Here is a 19,300-nt window from a genome sequence, read left to right as displayed (position 1 = left end):
CCTAATGGGAAGACTGATACACTTGGGTACAACCTGAGGCTGAGTGTAGTTTAACATTCTCTACGCAAAAATACGTTTTAGGGAACAACTTTCTCACTCTGTACTAATCAAGACTTGACTTCTTTCAGGATGAGTTTATGTAATTTTTACATTTCATAAAGAAGAAAAAAAATGCATTTGGAAATATCTTCTCAGAATTGTAATTTTTACATTTTGGAATAATCTTTCTAAAATGAAAGAATACCTTAACTTTTATATTAAGGACGAAAGAAGCAAAACAATATTCCCCAAGTCAAGAGAGGTAAACAAGATGCAATCTTTTGGTAAAGCATAATTTATTTTCAGATTCTCACAATTGTCACAGGATTGCAAATTTAGCTCCCAGAATAATATAGCACCATAAACGGCATTACTTCGCTTCGGAATAAGCAATGTATTCAAACCTGTATAGAATTCAAACACGCAGGTACTCGAAGACTATGAATAGCTTCAGTCAAGAATGGCCATTACCTGCAAATATAATTGCTCAATAGAATTTGACAGTACGTTTCATCCAATTTTAAGATAACTATCAGCAATGTGTGTATTAAATTATGAAAGAAGTAGCTATTGGAAATAACAGACTCCTTTAATAACAGACAAGGGACAAGATCAACCCAAACTAGCAGTAGGGTAAGAAAGAAATAGTATTTTTTTTTCAAGTTGATATAGTAATTTTCTTATTCATTCAAGCAATAACTTGAGCAATTCATGTAAATGAAGACTGAACAAGAATACTTGCTATTATATTAGTCTAAAAATGATAGACATGTTATTACTTAGTAAATTACAGAAACGAAGCTCTAATCAATTATGCAACACTATTGAAATGTCTTTATTGCCTAATGACAAATATGGTGACAAGCATACCGGAGCAACCAAATTGGTCAGGATCAAAGCAGTTGATTTAGCAACATATTGAGGTGAACACTTCCAGTGAACCGGAGTAATCAGCAAATGAAAAGCATTCAGAAGTCACGGCCTGTAAAAAAGGGGTGCTATAATGTAATAATTGATCATATGACAAATTGTGCTACGCAGGCCTTCTGTGGTTCTCAAATGTCATTTGTACCGGTGTCTTTTAAACACATTATATTACAACTTTCCATTCATCTCAGTAAGAATAGTTATTCTTAAAACAAGGATGCTAACAATGTAAAAGCAAAAGCAGCAACTGCAAGCAATATATTGCAATCAAAGCAACACATAAACTACAAATACATGATAGGACTTCCAGGATTATAAGGATGATGGGCCAGGGACACTTTGTAGCCAATTCTTAAAGTAGGCCTGACAATCTACCTCCGCATGAGAGAGGGCAGCAAGAGGAGTAACAGTGATCTGAAAAAACGAAAATGCTTAGTATGTGTATATTAACTTTTTTGTTCTCAAATTTATATTTACTCACATATCCTTCTTGCAAAGATCTATAGTCTGATTCGTCGTCATCAAGGTGGGAACCTCTCACCTACAAAAGATTAAAGATCATTGCATCATTTTCCTTGTGTGAAGGACTAGGAAATGTTCATCCAAGTAATATCACTTGGGGATTCCATATAGATTCTCGTGACCACTGCTAATTCAGAAGTTGGCAAAACTGAATGCTTGCATTCTCTGCTCTGTTTTGAGATAGTCCAAGCACAGCATACTTAAGCAGAAGACTCAGCTGTGTGGTACTTATAACAATATGGGTATTTCAAGAAAATAAAAAGAAAGAAGAAGGAAATCGACCCACCTCTCTCGTAAACAAAAGATGTTCTGGTGATACAGATGATGGGTCAAAATTCTTTGATATATCTGTATCTGTATTGGTCATATCTGACGACATTTTTTGTCCTTCTGTCTCAGAGGTGACTTGCTTCCATCCCATCTTGATGATACTTTTACCCTGCTTAGTTAGCTTGTAACCCTATGTAGAGGCACAAAAAATAGTTATAATTGATTGCATGATATAGCAAAGCGCTATGTTTTCGTAGCAAAGTTAGAAATTAAATGACAGTCTTTTATACAAATTCTAGCTTCAATAATAGGATAGAAAAATAAATAGGATAAACAGTTAAAACAACGTCCCAGGTCTTGATATGAATGCATTTTTGGGGATACAATATCAGCCTGCATAGGTCTATCCTATTTTTCTTATCAGCCTGCTTGAAAGTCTATTTAATGGTCTACTTCGTAACAAGTCCTTTCAATTGGCTAACCAACCTACCACTAAATAGGCTAACAGACTTAAAAAACTGTAAGTCAATGGACCTAAATCTTTAAATAGATCAAAAAATATATAATTTAGAGACATTCTAATAAGAAATTCAATGTAATGATAATAATATATTATTTCTATTTACTTAAATAGATTAGCTTGATAGACTTAAAAAGTTTTTCAGATGGCCGAAAGTCTGATCTTTGTAGATAAATAGCCTCACTTATTTAGTAAATGAGCCAAGCCTGAGGCGGACCTAATACAAATGCTAAAAGTGTGTCTTTAGTTTGACATTTGGAAGCTCAAATGAAAGGTTATTTAAGTAACTTCAACTTGGATATGGATCATGGATTAGCGTTTGACTTTATTCAATACAAAACCAAAAATGCACTAAAAGGATTTTACGTAGGCCTAGTTTTTAGGATTTAACCAAGACAAGCTTTTGGGAGGAATGGTATAATTTTAGCAAATAAATGAGATTTAAATACACAAATTTTGCAGCGATTGGAAAACAAGGAAAATAATTGGATAAAAAAGAACACCTTATTTTTCTATCGTAAATCAGGTCCTAAACAATCTATTGACCTCTATCTCTTGTTGGAAATATATTAATGTGAAAAAAATATATTTTCCACTCAAAACAAAGGAAAACCTTTAAAAATGTTTCTCACTTTAAACAAAGCATGACCTTTTAACAGTCATAATAAAACTACGCTAAGAAGAAATCAATGTTCATTGTGCAAACCATACTTTATCCTTAATAAGATACGAAATCTACAATTATTATCATACAATTACTTAAAATAACAATACAAAACTTTAAAGTAGTTCCTGAACATTTAAAACAAAGTATTGGCTAGATCATATTGATAATTTATCACAAGGAAAACATACAGATTAGAAAAATAATTGTAATATACCTTATGGTTAGGAACAACGGTTGGCACATCTACATTCAAAAAACATTTTCTAGGGTAGCTTGGATTCTTTGCCTCAACCAGTACAGCACTTATGATAGGTAGGCATACTTGTGCAGCAAGGGTGAAGTCATTTAGGTCACTCTTTCCTTTAACCCTGAATATAAAGTAAGCTCCAAATGGTGAAACAGGTTAACGAAAAGCTGTTGCCATGGTAAGAGATAAATGAAAGAATGTCGAAATAGTTAAGAACACCGAAGAGCCACATTACTCGAAGCATTCATTCAATTACCAGTCACAGTCACAAGTATACAAGCTAACAAAATGGTTTCAAAATTAACTTTTGAATAAATATTCAAGATAAATCCAGTAATATAGCACAGCAGAAGCAGATTGCAAATATGCCATACCAGTTATATGAAATGGAGATAGAGGGTACATCATTGAAGAAGGCCTCTCGGGCTCCAGCTACAGTACCTGAGTAAACACTGCAAAGGGACCTATTTAGTAAAATATGGGCAATTCATGAAGTCATAACTACTGAAGCAACTACACTGGAAAGAAACATTATGTAAATCATAATTGCACCACATCTAAGATTTCAAGGAACTGCAATCATCATTTTCATTTCAATGCTTACAATGATAACGGAAAACTTTTCAAAGGATAAACTTATTGTATTAAGGTACCTTTTTTACATCAGTTACAATCAGGTCCAGGATTTTACTCGGGACAGATTTTAAATTATAAATTACTTGTTTGGGGAAATTAGATTGTTTCCAACAGGGAAAAAAAAAAGGTCAGGTCTAATATATAGATTTTAAGATCAAATTGATATAGATCACTCCTTCATATGTACAAATTTCATCTAAAAAGATCATAATAAATGAAGATGGTTGTCTTGTCAGAGGAACAACACCAATTTTTACATGACTAATTTGCTTACTCCTAGCAAAGGAAGAGAGGGCTTTGCATCTGCCTCCCCCTTCAATGTTTCTCATACTTTCGTTCTAATTTCATAGAGATTCATTTGAAGTTTACAAGTAGAAAAGTTGGTAAGATGTCAGTGAGGACATGTGAAAGGAAAAGATGATACATACATGTGATAACCGCAGTTGCTACCTTTGTTTATGCCACTGACTACCTGAAAAATGGATATAACATGCATCAGCAACTGGCTTGATGTTCTTGTCATTTGCTATTTAACTATTTAGGCATAGCTCAGTCAAATAGGTCCTATATGCAGAGAACTCGACCACACCAACAGCAGAATTAGGTTAAAAAAACAGCCGGAAATCAGATGGTCTATAAATAACAAAACAATAACAGCCTTCTTCCAGTATACACTCAGTACCAGCCACTGAGCTATGCAGCAATGCGATCAATCAATTCAACAATAGTTTGAAAATACTATAAGCTGTAGCGGTAGAATCAAATAGTGCTAGTGCACAACTAGAACTGAAGAAGCATGGCATAGCATAACAGATGTACCAAATCAGGTACTGTGGGAAAGAGAGCTTTGGAAACCCCTAGAGAGGCACAATCAGCGGGCGTCCCTGTCAAGAGAATGCAAATAATGATTCGTAACATGAAATAGTAATGAAGCTGTGTGAAGAACGGTAAGAGAGAAACGAACCAGAAACCGCGAATGCGGTGGTTCCATCAATTTTCACTTGCTTAGCGGCGATTGGATGGAGCCAAGTGATGCTGTGACTAACAGCTGATTTCTCGCTGCAAAAACGAAGAAATGAAAATAGTGCAACGGTGAAAGAAGAATGGATGAGAAAAAACGGCGATGAACGGTGGAAATGTTACCTATCAGGAGCGCAGACTTGAAGGTTGAAGAGATTGGCGACGACGAGCGATTGAACCAATGCTCGTAAACCAGGAGCATCGATTCCGTCGTCGTTGGTGATCAGAATCGTCCCTAGTTTACCTCCTTCCATTTCACCAACTACTAACACGCTTTCTTTCTTCTTTTCAATTTCTATACAATCAAAATGTATACAAAATAAAGTTTCAATTACCATTTACACTTTTATTTTTTATTTTCCTTACCATTTTAAAAATAAACAAATAAAATAATAAATTAAAAAAAAATAATGGATTAAAAAATAAATATTTTAATATTTAAAATAATTATAAATATAATTAATAAATAAAAAAATAACTTTTTACAAAATAAAAATAAAAAACGTAATAAATTAAAAATGTTTAGTTTAATTTTTTTTAAAAATGAAAAAAATAAAAAATTAAACTCTACGACAACATAAAAGTTGAATCTATAAACATAAATTAGTATTTATTTTTATTATTATTGATGATGTAATCATGTTAATTTCAAGTAAAAAATACAGGACATAATTATAAAAAAATCAAAGTCAATTAGAATTAATTAATATTGAACACCCAAATAATATTGAAGTGTCTATCCTAAATGCAAAATCTGAAGTCTTTCATGTTACTACGAAAGACTATTTGATGAAACTAAAAAATGAAGAGTATTGGTCTGCATATACTGATTAAATACTATGCACAAGTTCCGACATGAAAATAACCTCAAAGGGAGACCTAAGTCAAGTCGAATAATGTCTGATATGGACTTAAGAGAACAACTTGATCGGAAAAAAAAATGTTCATATTGTCAAACATCATGACACACACAAAGAATATGTCCCAACATTTCAGGATTGTGCAATTTTTCATCATTAATTATGTTTCATTTCGCACAAAATATTTAATGTACTATTAAAGAAAATATTAAATGAATGATCGTCTTTCATTTTTTTTTATGATCAACATCTACTTATTTATTATCGTCTTAAATCTCTTATTTTTATCTTGTGTTGGATTTTTTTTTATATCTGATATCTTTATCTTATTTTGTTTTGCCTTTATTTTATATCTTCTATGTTTTTAGTTATTATTTTTTTCTGCCATTTTTTATTTATTTTTGTTTTTATTTTATTATTTTGTTTTTTATTTTCTATATTTATTTATTTTTGCATTTTTTTTTCTCGTTTTTAAGAATTAAGTGTAGCATTTGCATTAGTTTTTTATTTTAGGATTTTGCGTTTAGGGTGGAAACTTCAATATTATTTGTGTGTCCATTATTAATTAATACTAATTGACTTTGGTTTTTTTATAATTATGTCCTTTATTTTTTACTTGAAATTAACATGATTACATCACCAATAATAATTAAAATAAATACTAATTTATGTTTATAGATTCAATTTTATGTTGTTGTAGGGTTTAATTTCTTATTTTCTTCATTCTTAAAAAAATAATTTTAAACTAAACATTTTTAATTTATTACTTTTTTATTTTTATTTTGTAAAAACTCATATCTTTATTCATTAGTTATATTTCTAACTATTTTAAACATTAAAAATACTTATTTTTTAATGCATTCAAGATTAAAATTAAAAAAAAAATAAAAATTGAAATGGTGCTACATAGAGAAATAAAAAATAAAAGAGTGCTAGATATGGAAATAAAAACAAAAGGGTGCTAGATAGGGAAATAAAAACAAAAGGATGCTAGATGGGAAAATAAAAGTGTAAATGGTGCTAAATAGGAAATTTAGTCCAAAATAAATATATATTATTTTATTTATTTTATATTAGTAGAAATACAATGTTTATGTGTGTTCACATATTTTTATTTTTATTATTGATGTATATTTATATTTAATATTTAAATACATATTTATTTAAATTTATATTTTGTTAAAAAATTAAATGATAAAAAGAGATAATAACTAAATCAAATTATAAAAAAATTATAATTTTAAAAGAAATAAATATATGAAAAAAAAACTACTTTAGTTCTTAAAATCTTTTAATGACACTATATTAGTTTTGAAAAACAAAATAGTTTTCAATTAATTATAAAAATAATTAATTATTTAGTAGATACTTAAAAAATAAAAAAGAATTAAAATATCTAAAATAAATGTTAATAAAAATAAAATGATAACAAATTTAGATTAAAAAAACAGTTATAATAGTAGAGAATCTTTTATATATAAGTATATATGATTGGTTTATTCTATACAAATAAAATGATTAAACATATTATTTATTGTATTAATATTATGTTGTAATTATACTGAACTCAAACATTTTAAACAGTTTAATTATACTAAAATGTGTATAGTTGCAGTTTTTAAATTTATTTAGGAGTCTTTTTTTTTTTTACTTTTTTCTTTATTATTATTTTTTCTATCAATATTTTTTATTATATATTTTGTATGATAACTTAAAAATATTATCTCAGATACAATAAAAAATCAATTTGTATATAACAAATGGAAAATCGATTGCAGATTATATATATTTTTTATTATATTAAAATAAATAAATAATATTGTATTATCGTATTATATTAATATACTAATATCTAATTGTAGCTTAATAATATATTTATTGAATTTCATGTTTGTGTACCATTATTTATTTAAATTTTACGCATTTGTTTATCATGCCAATATAATAATTGGTTTTTTTTTTCATTGTGTTGAAGTTGTACCAATGTAGAATAATTCAATTATATAGAGATAAATATAAAAATAAGTTTGAATGCAAGTTTTATAAATGTTTAGTAAAATTAAAATTATTTAATTATGTTGTCATTGTTTATGTAACAATGAAACTTTATTAATTTGAAAACCAAACAATAAGTGCAATTTAGGGTGATATTTAGTTACTTTGCAATTCATAGAAAAATATAAAGTTGTAAATGTATTTAAATTATATTTAGACTATAAGAACATATATCAATTAATTTTTTTTTTTTAATGAATTTGAATACAAATTTAAAGCAAGTTATTAATATTTCTTGAATATTTAAAAATGGAACTAGATTTTTCAAACATTTATTGTGCTTATTAGTTAATTATACTCCATAAATTAAAATAAAAAACTAACTCACTCATTATCACACTTAAATAATTGAATGAACAAGTTTGCAAATTAATACAAAGGTTAACTATTCAAGACATTAGTAACAAAAGAATCTCAAAATTAATTTCACACACTATATATATATATATATATTAATATTAATATTAATATTATGAAATATATTGAGCCTACAAAATAACTATATGTGTGGTTTAATTTTCATGTAGTTATTATATATTAATTAAACATTAATATTATTTTTCTTGAATTCACTTGTAGTCTCTATAGTAATCTTAACTTTTCTATATTTTTTTAGTAACAGATAGCATATTAACAGTATATTAAAGTCCTTAATTTAAGAATTTTAAAGAACTAAATCTATAAATAAAATTTTACAAATATCAAAATTGAACATTAGTGGAACTATAATAATGAATTTAAGTGATTTTATTGTTTTTAAATTATTCTCTCTATCAACTAAATTTTTACTAAATCTAAACTATATTAAGATAAATTAATTATCTCCTAACATGGATAAAAATACTTTCCTTTATAATTTTTTTATAAAAAAGATATAACTAAGATACACTAATTGATTAAATGAAAAATAGTTAGATATGAAAAAGATAATAAAAGTGATAATAAATTTAGTATTATTTATTATCTAAATTAACCAACACTCTGAACAAGATAAAAGAGTTTTATCCTTGTTGGCTTAGGCATTGCATATGCAAATCACAACCCAAACATCTCTTATAATCTCTCTTTCTCTCGTCAATTTTCGTTAATTTCTCTCCGGCGTGGGTTGCTATCGGATCAGTTTCGGCGGGGACTTGCGTCCCACTCGCGTCCCAGAATTTACGGCGAGGGACGGAATCCGTGGATTTTCCGGCGAGGTAAGAAACCGTTGAAATTTTGCTTTGGTCCGAGGGGAGGGAGGAGCTTTGAAGAATTAGGATTGGTTTAGCTTCAGATCTGGGAATTAGGGTTTAGTTTTGATTGCGGGTGATGCTAATTTTGGGCGAGGGGCTTTGGTAGATGGAATCAGGCGTGAGATCGGGTGGTTCTGGGGTTGTTGTGAAGAGCAGGAACTCCTCGGGTTGTTTAATTGTGCGAAAGAAAGGGGATGGATTGGGTGCTACTGCTTCCTCGTCTAGGAAGCTCTATGAATCGAAGAAAAGGGCCAACATGAAAGTTTCCTTGAGTGATTCTGGATCAAGCGACGAGCTGCTGGTTCCTCCTGGTAGAAGGCTTGGTCCTGAGACTATTCGAGTTTGCAATGGTTTGGCTGCCTCTGAGCGGGGTGGGAGTGAAATTAGTCGGAAAAGGGACAGAGTGGAACGAATTAGGGGTAGTGGGGAAGGTATTGCTGCGGAGAAAGGTTTGGACCCGAGGGAAAGGAAGCGTAGTAAGTTGGATGTTTATGATTTTGATGAATATGATGGAATGGGTGTGGAAAACACAAGGAGGAGGCATTTAGATGATAATGGAGTTGGTCATGGAGGAGGAAGGTTTATGGGATCAGTGCATGCTGCTAGAGGTGGCATTGACAGGGAATTCAAAGCAGGGTCAAGTGGACGAGTTCTCGATAAGAAAAAGAACTCCTATGGTGACAGGCCTAGTGGCTTGTTTCCGGTGGATGATGTTGATCACAGTAGGTTCAAGATGAACAGGGATGGGACTCGGGTACCTATATCCTCGCAGAGGGAGAAGTTTAATTCAGATGAGTCCATCAGGGTTCAGGGGAAGAATGGCGTTTTGAAGGTAATGGTTAATAAGAAGAAGGTGCGTGGGCCATCAGAACAGTATTATGATCATCACAAGCCTGTAGAAAGCAGACAAAGGTTGAAAACTGAAGAGCCTACCAAGAGGATAAAGACTGAAGAGACTGTCAAGAAGAATATTCCAAGTCGTCCTTCATCATACACGGAAACAAAACCTGTTGAGAAACCAAGATTAGTCAAGAGGCCAGAGAAGAAGCGGGTATCATCCAGAAAATCCTTGTCAAGCAAAGACAGTAAGGGTGATGAAGGGGATTCAGATAACAGTGATGCATCACTGAATCCGGGAATAAGAAATACTGAAACTCATAAGCCTGCAAAAGAAATAATTTCTGAGGATGAGCAGACACCTGTGCTCGAAAAACTCCCCACCGCAGGAACAAAAGATGGGAAAGTCAAGCGTGGTAGTGGTACAGAAAAACAGAAACTGCGAGAGCGAATAAGGGAGATGCTGCTGACTTCAGGTTGGACTATAGACTATAGACCTCGAAGGAACAGAGACTACCTGGATGCAGTTTACATTAATCCAGCAGGTACAGCCTATTGGTCCATCATCAAGGCCTATGATGCGCTTCAAAAGCAATTGAATGATGATGCTAAGGAGGTCAAGGCCAAAGGGGATAGTTCTTCTTTTGCTCCTATTGCAGATGAGGTGCTCAGTCAGCTTACAAGGAAAACTAGAAAGAAAATGGAGAAAGAATTGAAAAAGAAGAAGAAAAAATATGACAGTGAAAGTCGTAATGAAAAAGAGCCGCAAAGAAAGAGATCTGCCAGCAACAAGTGTGATATGAATAGCACAGATAGTGACAGCAATGAGGAGAAGTTAAGCTCCTTTATAAAGCAGGGAAGTAAGTCAATGAAAAGTAAAATGTCTGAAAATACCATTACCACTGCTCGCACTAAAATCCAGAATGCTACCCATCACTCAAGTGATGGAATAGAAAAATCATTATTTGGAGGTGATCCTCATATACACGGAAGGAAGAGTAAAAAACATGGAAGATGTACCTTGCTAGTTCGCAGTTCTAATAAAGGATCAAATTCAGAATCTGATGGCTTTGTCCCATATGTGGGGAAAAGGACAGTTCTTGCCTGGTTAATTGACTCTGGAACTGTAGAGTTAAGTCAAAAGGTTCAGTACCGCAGACGGAAAAAAGTCCTTCTGGAGGGGTGGATCACAAGAGATGGCATTCATTGTGGCTGCTGCAGTAAGATCCTTACAGTTTCAAAGTTTGAACTTCATGCAGGAAGCAAATTGCCACAGCCATATCAAAATATATATTTGGAATCTGGTGTTTCTCTTCTACAATGCCAAATAGATGCATGGAACAGACAAGAGCATTCTGAAAAAATTGGTTTCCATTCAGTGGATATTGATGGCAATGATCCAAACGATGATACATGTGGTATATGTGGAGATGGAGGGGATTTAATCTGTTGTGATGGTTGTCCATCAACATTTCATCAGAGTTGCTTGGATATTCAAGTATGTGTGCATATTTTATTCTCCATATGTGTTGTTATGGTTCTCACTTCTCAACATAGTTCATATTTGTTCTCTGAATTGTCTTGCATAGTCTCTTAGTGAACAGTAGCATATTAAATTTATGATGCCCCTTTCTGATGCCATTTGGTTTGTCTAATTTTTGTTTGGGGTGGTGGAAGTGGGACAATAATTTCTATTTGTTGGTAGCTTTTTTGCTATGACGTCAAAGGGACTGAAGATTTCTTGTTATTATGTTTTTGCCTCATGTCTGTTGGGGAATGACAAAAAGTTGTATCTTTAGACAAAATTTGTGCCTGCTGAATGCCTACCCGTAGAATAGTTTTTATAACTAAGTCAATAACTCCACAGGACTAACTTCTTTTATATCTAGTAGGCATTTTGTATTGGTTTTCACACGGTATAGTCAGTGTTCTTCTACACAAAAACTATAATAATCAATTATTGACACTTTGACAGAGGTGTTATTGACTTGGTGCAATTGCACGCTGTACCTTATTTTAGTAACATGATTATTTGCTAATAATTATAGGAGGATGGTTTTCTTCATTAGTAATCCATTTATGTTGTTGCAGATGCTTCCTGCTGGTGAATGGCATTGTACAAATTGCACCTGTAAATTTTGTGGCATAGCTACTAGGACATCTGAAAAAGATGATGCATCTGTGTATGTCCTACGGACATGCAACTTATGTGAGAAGAAATGTATTCACTTTGACTCATTTATATTTGATGTTTCTTCAATATGTTTATATCCCTTATTTTTTTTTTCCTTTGACTTCATTTAAGTTATTCTTTTCATTTGCATAGATCATGACTCTTGCTCTGAGGAGATGGATACCAATCCTAATAGCTTGAATACTTCAAGCCTTTCTTTTTGTGGGAAAGAGTGTAAAGAGGTACCTCTTACAGTTGTTTCTGGTTTTCCAAGTTCTGAAGTATAACATGAAAAACATATATTTATTTCTAACAATTTTATACTGTATAATTACGCATCCATGAGTACCACTTATGCTTTTGCACTAGTCTATGCAATTTGTGTTTCTTTCACGACTCTGAGTAACTTTCTTTTTGGAGGATTGTGTATTTTAATTGTTTCTTAGAATGGTAATTTTCCAAGGAAGAGTAAAATTAGAAGTGAACTTTTGTATTGCTGCTATGGTAAGGCCAGATTCTGACTCGTTAGTATTATTGTTATATTGTACTTTTACAGATTTCTGAACACTTGAAGAAATACCTTGGTACCAAGCATGAACTAGAAGCGGGTTTTTCATGGTCTCTCATTCATAGAACAGATGAAGACTCAGAGGCAGCTTGCAGGGGAATTACCCAGAGAGTTGAATGCAATTCAAAGTTGGCTATTGGACTGGCTGTGATGGATGAATGCTTTTTACCTGTTGTTGATCGGAGGAGTGGGATCAATTTAATCCGTAACGTTTTATATAATACTGGGTGAGCTCTAGAGTAAACCATCATACCTATGTGTTCCTTTTTGTTGTTTTAACTTTTAATACTGTCTGACTTTGCACATGATGTTGACTGCTTGATAATTTAAACTGGTAGGAAATGAGACGATTAATTTAGGCTTAATTGCATATTTGCACTCTTGGTTCCTCTAATTTGAGTTATGTGTGGTTTTGGTCTCCAAATGTTTTTTTTCCAAGCTAATTAAGTCTTTTATTTTAAAAATCAAGCAAATTTGTGACCCCCTTGTTGATTTTCGTCAACATAAAACCATCAAAATATTATTTTTAGTTCAGATCTTTTTGGGTTTATGGTAGAGTTGAAATATCAAAAAATTAAGTTTAGAAGAAAAAAATACTGGAAACTACAAAAAATTTGAAAGTTTTTTTAAGATGTAAAATTAGGGTTTAGGGTACAGTTTTTCAAGCAACAATGGTAGCTTCGGGTGTTAATATCATGGTATTGTCATGCACCTCGACATTGTGCTTGAAGAACATTAAATTAATAGATCAAAGTTACTCTCTCTGTATATTTTTGTTTTCCGTTAGATATTTCTAGCCTAACTGTTTTTCTCTGTCTATTTTTCATTTCAGATCAAACTTTAGCCGGTTGAGCTATGGTGGATTTTATGCTGCTATTTTGGAAAGAGGGGATGAAATAATTGCTGCAGCATCTATCAGGTACTAAGACTCAGACTTTGCCCTGTGGACTCATTTACTTGATATTTGAGCTTTTTTTTCAAGAGGGAAAACTGCAGATATAGTAGACTTTGGGATAGTGAAAGGATTTTCAGTTGCAATTGATTGAAAAGTCTACCCAATTACAGATCTACCATAGAAAAATGAGGGGAACTAAGGAAGATGAGTGGTTGACACTTGACAACGAAAAAATATAACATTGTAGTTACTTAGAGAATTTTTTGTGATCATGTAGAATGAAATTCATTATAATGTAAAGTATGGATTGGCTTACTTCAATTGCTTTAAAGAGAGCTTTTCTTTTTTATATGACTAGTCTTTTGAATTTGCTAACTATGATACACTAGTGTGACTACTTAAGAGAGAGCTTCTCTTTTTCATACACTAGTCTGTTAAAATGAGTAAGAAATTACCAATGTGGCAATGGTGAGGAGAAAGGATTCATAAGTTTGGCAGTGCCCTAATCCTATGGCTTTTATACAACAATGCCATATCACTTTGTAACAAGTAAAGCATGAGTGGCATTGGGCAGCCACTTGCTCTTGTTTCTAACCTTCTTGAAAGTAACATTCAGTTTTACTGATCTTTTAGCCTAAAAGGATGGTAGAAGGCCATGGCTGTTTTCTTGATCTCTCACTCTCATAACTTATATCTATGTTGCTGTATATTTATGTTAGTTTGGGAGTATACATGTAAATATTTACTTTCATGTCTTAGGTTGCATGGAACTAAGATAGCAGAGATGCCATTCATTGGAACTCGCCATGTATATAGGTGCCAGGGGATGTGCCGCCGGCTCTTTTCTGCCATTGAATCGGTAAACCTTTAAGCTATGGTTCTTTGTGATTTCCTTGCACCTAAAATCTGTTTAAAATTTTGGTTGGACCTTTTTGCATGCATCTTTTATTGACGTTGACTCATTCTTATCTCATTTGTTCCTCCTTGATCAAAAGGCCCTTTGCTCTCTCAAAGTTGAAAAACTAGTTATTCCTGCAATTGCTGAACTCACACATACATGGACAACGATTTTTGGCTTCACACATCTAGACAATTCACTCAGGCAAGAAATGAAGTCACTTAATATGATGGTCTTCCCTGGTATAGATATGTTACAGAAGCTGTTAGTTGAACAAGGAAAACGTGAGGGTAATAAAACTGCATCTGTTTATGCTGTTTTTTTATAAAAAAAATTCTGAAGTTACTTTTCCCTTTACATAAGTTTTACTTTTTTTTCCTGACAGGTTCTGAGAAAATGGGAAATGGAGGCAATGATTTTACCCCTATGAAAATGGAAAATCGGTCAGATATGGGTTCTTTAACTCCACAAGATGCTCATGGAAGTGATGATGTTAGTTCAAATCCTGCTAATGAGACGAATGATGAATGCAGTGATGCTTCTGAAGAACTAAACAACCATATTTTGGTTGAGGGGACTCTCTGTTCCAAATCTGATTCCGAGGAAATGGTGTCTGATTCAGTTTCAGATAAATGTATTTCTCATTCTAGAACTAGTCACAGTGCACTAGAAATGAAGAATAAAGTGGTGCCTGCTGCTCCTGTTGATAAATTAAGTTCTCCTTCGAAATGTCAGTCCATTTCTCCTAATGACAATTCTGAGAGTAGTCACTCAGAAGATATTCCAAACGTTCAAACTTTGGTTAAGGAAACTTCTTCTGATCCATGTTCACCAGAAAACCTTGACAAGAAATGTCACTCATTCACTGCTATGAATTGTGATTCGTCAGAGCTTGACATTAATCCAGTGTTGGGTTCTCAAAAGGCAGGCAATACTTCACCTACTAAAGAGGTTTGTATGAATGACTCTCTTGAAGCCGTTCCTTCAAGTAATTTACCGGAAGAGAATACTAGAAAGGGGGATGATCAAAATATAGATGACTCCAGATCTGCTCTCAAACTTGCTGATAAGAGTTTGTTGCAGGTAGAATCTGATTCCAAAAATGAAATTGGATGTGAAAATGAGAAGGATGTAAGTGCTGTAAATGCTTCTGGCGTTAGTTCTGAGACAGTTCTGGTCTAGCAGAATGACTGAGTCCTGTACTGCACCACATGTTATCATAAGCTAGTTTTCTTTTCGGAGCTTCATTGCTTGTGTGCAAGTCAATTTTCAAGGCTTTTGAAGCTTCTACATCGTGTTGGATCAGGGTATTATGAATTCGTTCCGTTGGTTTTGAAGGAAATATTGTTTGGTCCCTTGTCATTTATGGGTGATTTTCAAGGTTAAAATTAGCTAACTTCATTGTATGTGAATGTTTCGTCTGCCGAAAGTATTCAACTGCATCTGGCGCCAGACCTGTTGCATTTAGCCGAATAGGTAAAAAAATTACTGGGAGTTAATATACAGCGGTTTTTCAACAGAAGCAAATACTTTGAGTTGCATTAGACGATTGTGCGGTTCCTATTGTATATATAGCTGAATGTGGTAGAGTGGTTTCTGCTCAATTCCTTTGTGCCACCAATGTCCGTAGCAATTCAGCAATCATCATATGACATAAGCAACTGTACTGTGAGCAAATTTTTTACATAGATTTTTTATGGTGTTTTTGACTCCCTTTTTTACACATATTGGTAGCATGTGTTTAATATGACTTGTCTGTATTTAATGAGTAATTATGGGAAGCAAGAATTATGTCTTTTGCATTCCAATTCGAGCTCCTTGTATTCGGCTTGTGGTCAATTTCTGCCATATTTGTAGAATTTGGTGTGCACTGTGCATCAATTAACAATTGTATTTCACTATAGCTTTTTATCTTCTACTTTTTTACTTTCTGCAATTAAACTCCACATTTTTCATGTCAGGCATCTATACTAATATACATATTCTTCTTACAATTTTACTTCTGTTATAATATTTTTTTTGTAACTTTATTTTTATTGTGAAAATGGTTATGGTAATTACTTTTAATGAAGTGATTGAAATGCAGACACTTAGGTGCAATGTTCTAGAAGAACTTGGTAGTAATATATATATATATATATATATATATATATATATATATATATATAATAATAGATATGAATAATGAAATTAACGACCAAAGAGAAACTTACATCACTTAAGTAGTGTTTATATGTTGATATTTTTTAGATAAATGAGTTTGTTGTCGAACGTGGTTCAAACCGAATAATTGTTCTTTTTTCTCGGTCGGTTTCTCCCCCCTCTGTGTGAACTCTTAGTACTCGTTTTGCCTTCTCTCGTCCTTGTGAACTCAAGCTCGGATGGTGCCTGCAAAAGGTACTCCGACACTCAAGTGAGATTTCGGTAGTCAGCACTTGGTGTATTCAGTGTATAATAATAACGTACATGATTCTTGGAATCTGTGTATTTATATGATTATCATGAGTTTTGTGTCAATGGATCGGATTAAGGACATGGATTGTAATTAGAAATATATTACCTAGTGTTTAATTGTTGATTAACCTTATTAATTTTCTTAGTATATTTTTTTTTATCAGCAATGAATTAATGAAAATTAAATTGGGATACTTAAGGGGTACCCCAACCCTTTACAAGCTTAAAATACAGATGCAAGTATCAGGTTCCCACAAGCTCAACCATCTAGGCTTGATAAGTCCTGATTAAAAATTGCTTCTGCAGAGCCATATGCACCTAGAGCACTATATGTCAACCATGTATAAGCCCAACTACACACCTCCAACCCATTCTATAGCTCATGTAACCACAGCTGCAACCCCTAGGTCACAGATGCACCTGCTCACCTTTATAGTAATTGGGTCTGATCTATTGCTCCAGGTCCAAGTCCTTTGGTATTGCAGTTGATGGAAGATCGTCCCAATTGGACGGTTGGCCTAAGTCCCCAAACCAGTAAAAACCAGTTAGTTTCTGCTATAAGGCTCCCTTAGACCGTGCCACATCATGTCTACCACGCAACCATGTTGATTTCACCATACCACTTTACACTTTAGGCAATTTGATTCTTGCACTTAACCATAGCTTCTTAGGGTACTACTTACCCCTCCTTAACTCCTTCCACATAACAGTCCTTCAGATGCTCTAGAGTCAGAACCCTTGCCTTCCGCTACTTACACCAAACAATAGACCTCACCCTTCCAAGGAGAACCCTGAGGTACTCCTTTGCTCAGGTTCGCCCACTGTAGCCAGCTGCATTGCAACCTTCCATAGGAGAATTAAAAGCACCATCCCGCAAGTATGACTGTGACAACAGCTTCCAATCCAATGAGCATGACAGGGGCAATTCACCACCGATCTGTCTGAGAAACTAAGCTGGCCAGTTCAGTCGGTACCTACAGAACAGGACAAGACCAATGGAAACTAAAACCTTTAGTCAGCAACCTCTAAACCCTGCAACCAGCACACTACCAATGCCTTATTCCCACGCTAGCAACATCTCCTCCTTTCCTCCACCGAGCATGTCACCAAGATCTAGTTATTTGTAGCTTTTTATGCAGCACATTGGATTCAGGACCCAATCCACTAAGGAGTAGTTAAAGGAACTTGTCTTATGTTTCAGCCATTGCCAAGATTTAATTTGTGCTTGCTGAAAAATTTCTTCTGCATCTACAACGCCTTGTTTGAAAACTACCAAGTTCCTCTGATCCCAAATACACCTGACTACCGCTGCCCAAACCCCTTTCCAAACCAGGTTTTGATTATGACTAACCTGAAACAGGTTGAAGCTCTCGAAGTGCGTCATTATATCATTGTGTTGAACAAACAACATTCCAATCCACTTGAAGCACATGGACCACACTTGATTAGCATATTTACAATCCAAAAAAAGATGTTGACACGATTCATCCTTTGTCTGGCAAAGAGCACATAAGGTTGTTTCCATCAACACCCCTCTCCTTCTCAAACATATTCTAGTAGGAAGTCTATCCATCATAATTCTCCACGCTACAGTCACCGCACTTGGGAACGCCTTAGCTTCCCTCAGCGACTTAAAGACATCATGTTGAGGCCCTCTTCCTTGTTTTGATAGACACACGTAAGCATTATTGACTGAGAAGCACCCTTTCTCCTCGTTCCCCCATACCTGGACGTCCTTCTCTTCTTTAAGAATGGTTGTCGTGGTTATGAGCACTTCAAGTTCTTGTACTAGAGCGGATTCCCACTCAAATCTTTCCCGTCTCCACCTTAACCGCCAGCACCAACCCGACTCTTCCCACACACCTACCTCTCCCACCTTGTGCCCCTGGTTTAAAGACAACAAGTATAATCTGGGGAACAAAGTTTTGAGATTACAGTTACCAATCCACACATCCTCCCAGAACCTAATTTTATCTCCACATCCTAATTTCCATCCAATTTCTTTATGAAACCACCTTTCACCTTCACCCTCCCTACAGACTTTGTGTAAGTCTCTCCACCACCATGATTGAAGTTTGACCGGAATCTGCACTTCCGAGCCATACTTCGAATCTAGCAGTTCCTTCCATCTCCCTTTCTCCTCCGAAATGTATCTCCACCTCCATTTAGCCAGAAGAGCTGCATTGAACTTCCGAATCTCTCTCACACCCAGACCACCCTCCTCTCTATTTTTGCACACAACTTCCCAGCTTACCCAAGAGATAGACGTCTTCTCCTTCCCCCAACCCCAGAGAAATCTCCTTTGGATTCTGGTGATACTCTTGCAGATCGACGCCGGTGCTTTATACATAGATAGGTAGTAAAGCGAGACAGAGGTGAGAACCGATTTGATTAAGCACACCCTCCCTGCCATGGATAGGAATCTACCCTTCCACACATTGAGTCGGTCTTTTAACTTGTTTAGCACAGGCTCCCAAAAC

General features: G+C 34.0%; 2 protein-coding genes across 2 annotated transcripts; one reads left to right on the top strand and one right to left on the bottom strand.

The window, feature by feature from the left end:
* Positions 1–1,024: 1,024 nt before the first annotated feature.
* LOC137810385 (Survival protein SurE-like phosphatase/nucleotidase) lies at positions 1,025–5,163 on the bottom strand. Its single transcript, XM_068611622.1, has 9 exons — positions 4,972–5,163; positions 4,793–4,887; positions 4,648–4,712; positions 4,257–4,300; positions 3,567–3,644; positions 3,160–3,313; positions 1,775–1,948; positions 1,448–1,507; positions 1,025–1,380 (listed from the first exon to the last, which is right to left on the bottom strand). The coding sequence occupies exons 1-9, from the start codon at positions 5,100–5,102 to the stop codon at positions 1,279–1,281; spliced, it is 903 nt and encodes a 300-aa protein (XP_068467723.1). The 5' UTR covers positions 5,103–5,163; the 3' UTR covers positions 1,025–1,278.
* A 3,599-nt stretch (positions 5,164–8,762) lies between these two features.
* On the top strand, positions 8,763–16,321 carry LOC137810384 (uncharacterized). Its single transcript, XM_068611621.2, has 8 exons — positions 8,763–11,330; positions 11,924–12,053; positions 12,159–12,247; positions 12,562–12,800; positions 13,406–13,492; positions 14,228–14,327; positions 14,464–14,656; positions 14,752–16,321. The coding sequence occupies exons 1-8, from the start codon at positions 9,102–9,104 to the stop codon at positions 15,546–15,548; spliced, it is 3,864 nt and encodes a 1,287-aa protein (XP_068467722.1). The 5' UTR covers positions 8,763–9,101; the 3' UTR covers positions 15,549–16,321.
* The last annotated feature ends 2,979 nt before the right edge of the window (positions 16,322–19,300 follow it).

The sequence above is a fragment of the Phaseolus vulgaris genome, chromosome 2 (genome assembly GCF_051622355.1).
Source record: "Phaseolus vulgaris cultivar YP4 chromosome 2, ASM5162235v1, whole genome shotgun sequence".
Taxonomy (NCBI): Eukaryota; Viridiplantae; Streptophyta; class Magnoliopsida; order Fabales; family Fabaceae; genus Phaseolus; species Phaseolus vulgaris.
This window is presented reverse-complemented; position numbering and strand designations above follow the sequence as displayed.

Coding starts and splice junctions, on each gene's coding strand:
- LOC137810384 (XM_068611621.2), top strand. CDS start 9,102: ATGGAATCAGGCGTGAGATCGGGTGGTTCTGGGGTTGTTGTGAAGAGC. Junction 11,331..11,923: donor AGAGTTGCTTGGATATTCAA/GTATGTGTGCAT, acceptor ATGTTGTTGCAG/ATGCTTCCTGCTGGTGAATG. Junction 12,248..12,561: donor GTGGGAAAGAGTGTAAAGAG/GTACCTCTTACA, acceptor GTACTTTTACAG/ATTTCTGAACACTTGAAGAA.
- LOC137810385 (XM_068611622.1), bottom strand. CDS start 5,102: ATGGAAGGAGGTAAACTAGGGACGATTCTGATCACCAACGACGACGGA. Junction 3,645..4,256: donor AGCAACTGCGGTTATCACAT/GTATGTATCATC, acceptor GTCCCTTTGCAG/TGTTTACTCAGGTACTGTAG. Junction 3,314..3,566: donor ATCTCCATTTCATATAACTG/GTATGGCATATT, acceptor CTTTATATTCAG/GGTTAAAGGAAAGAGTGACC.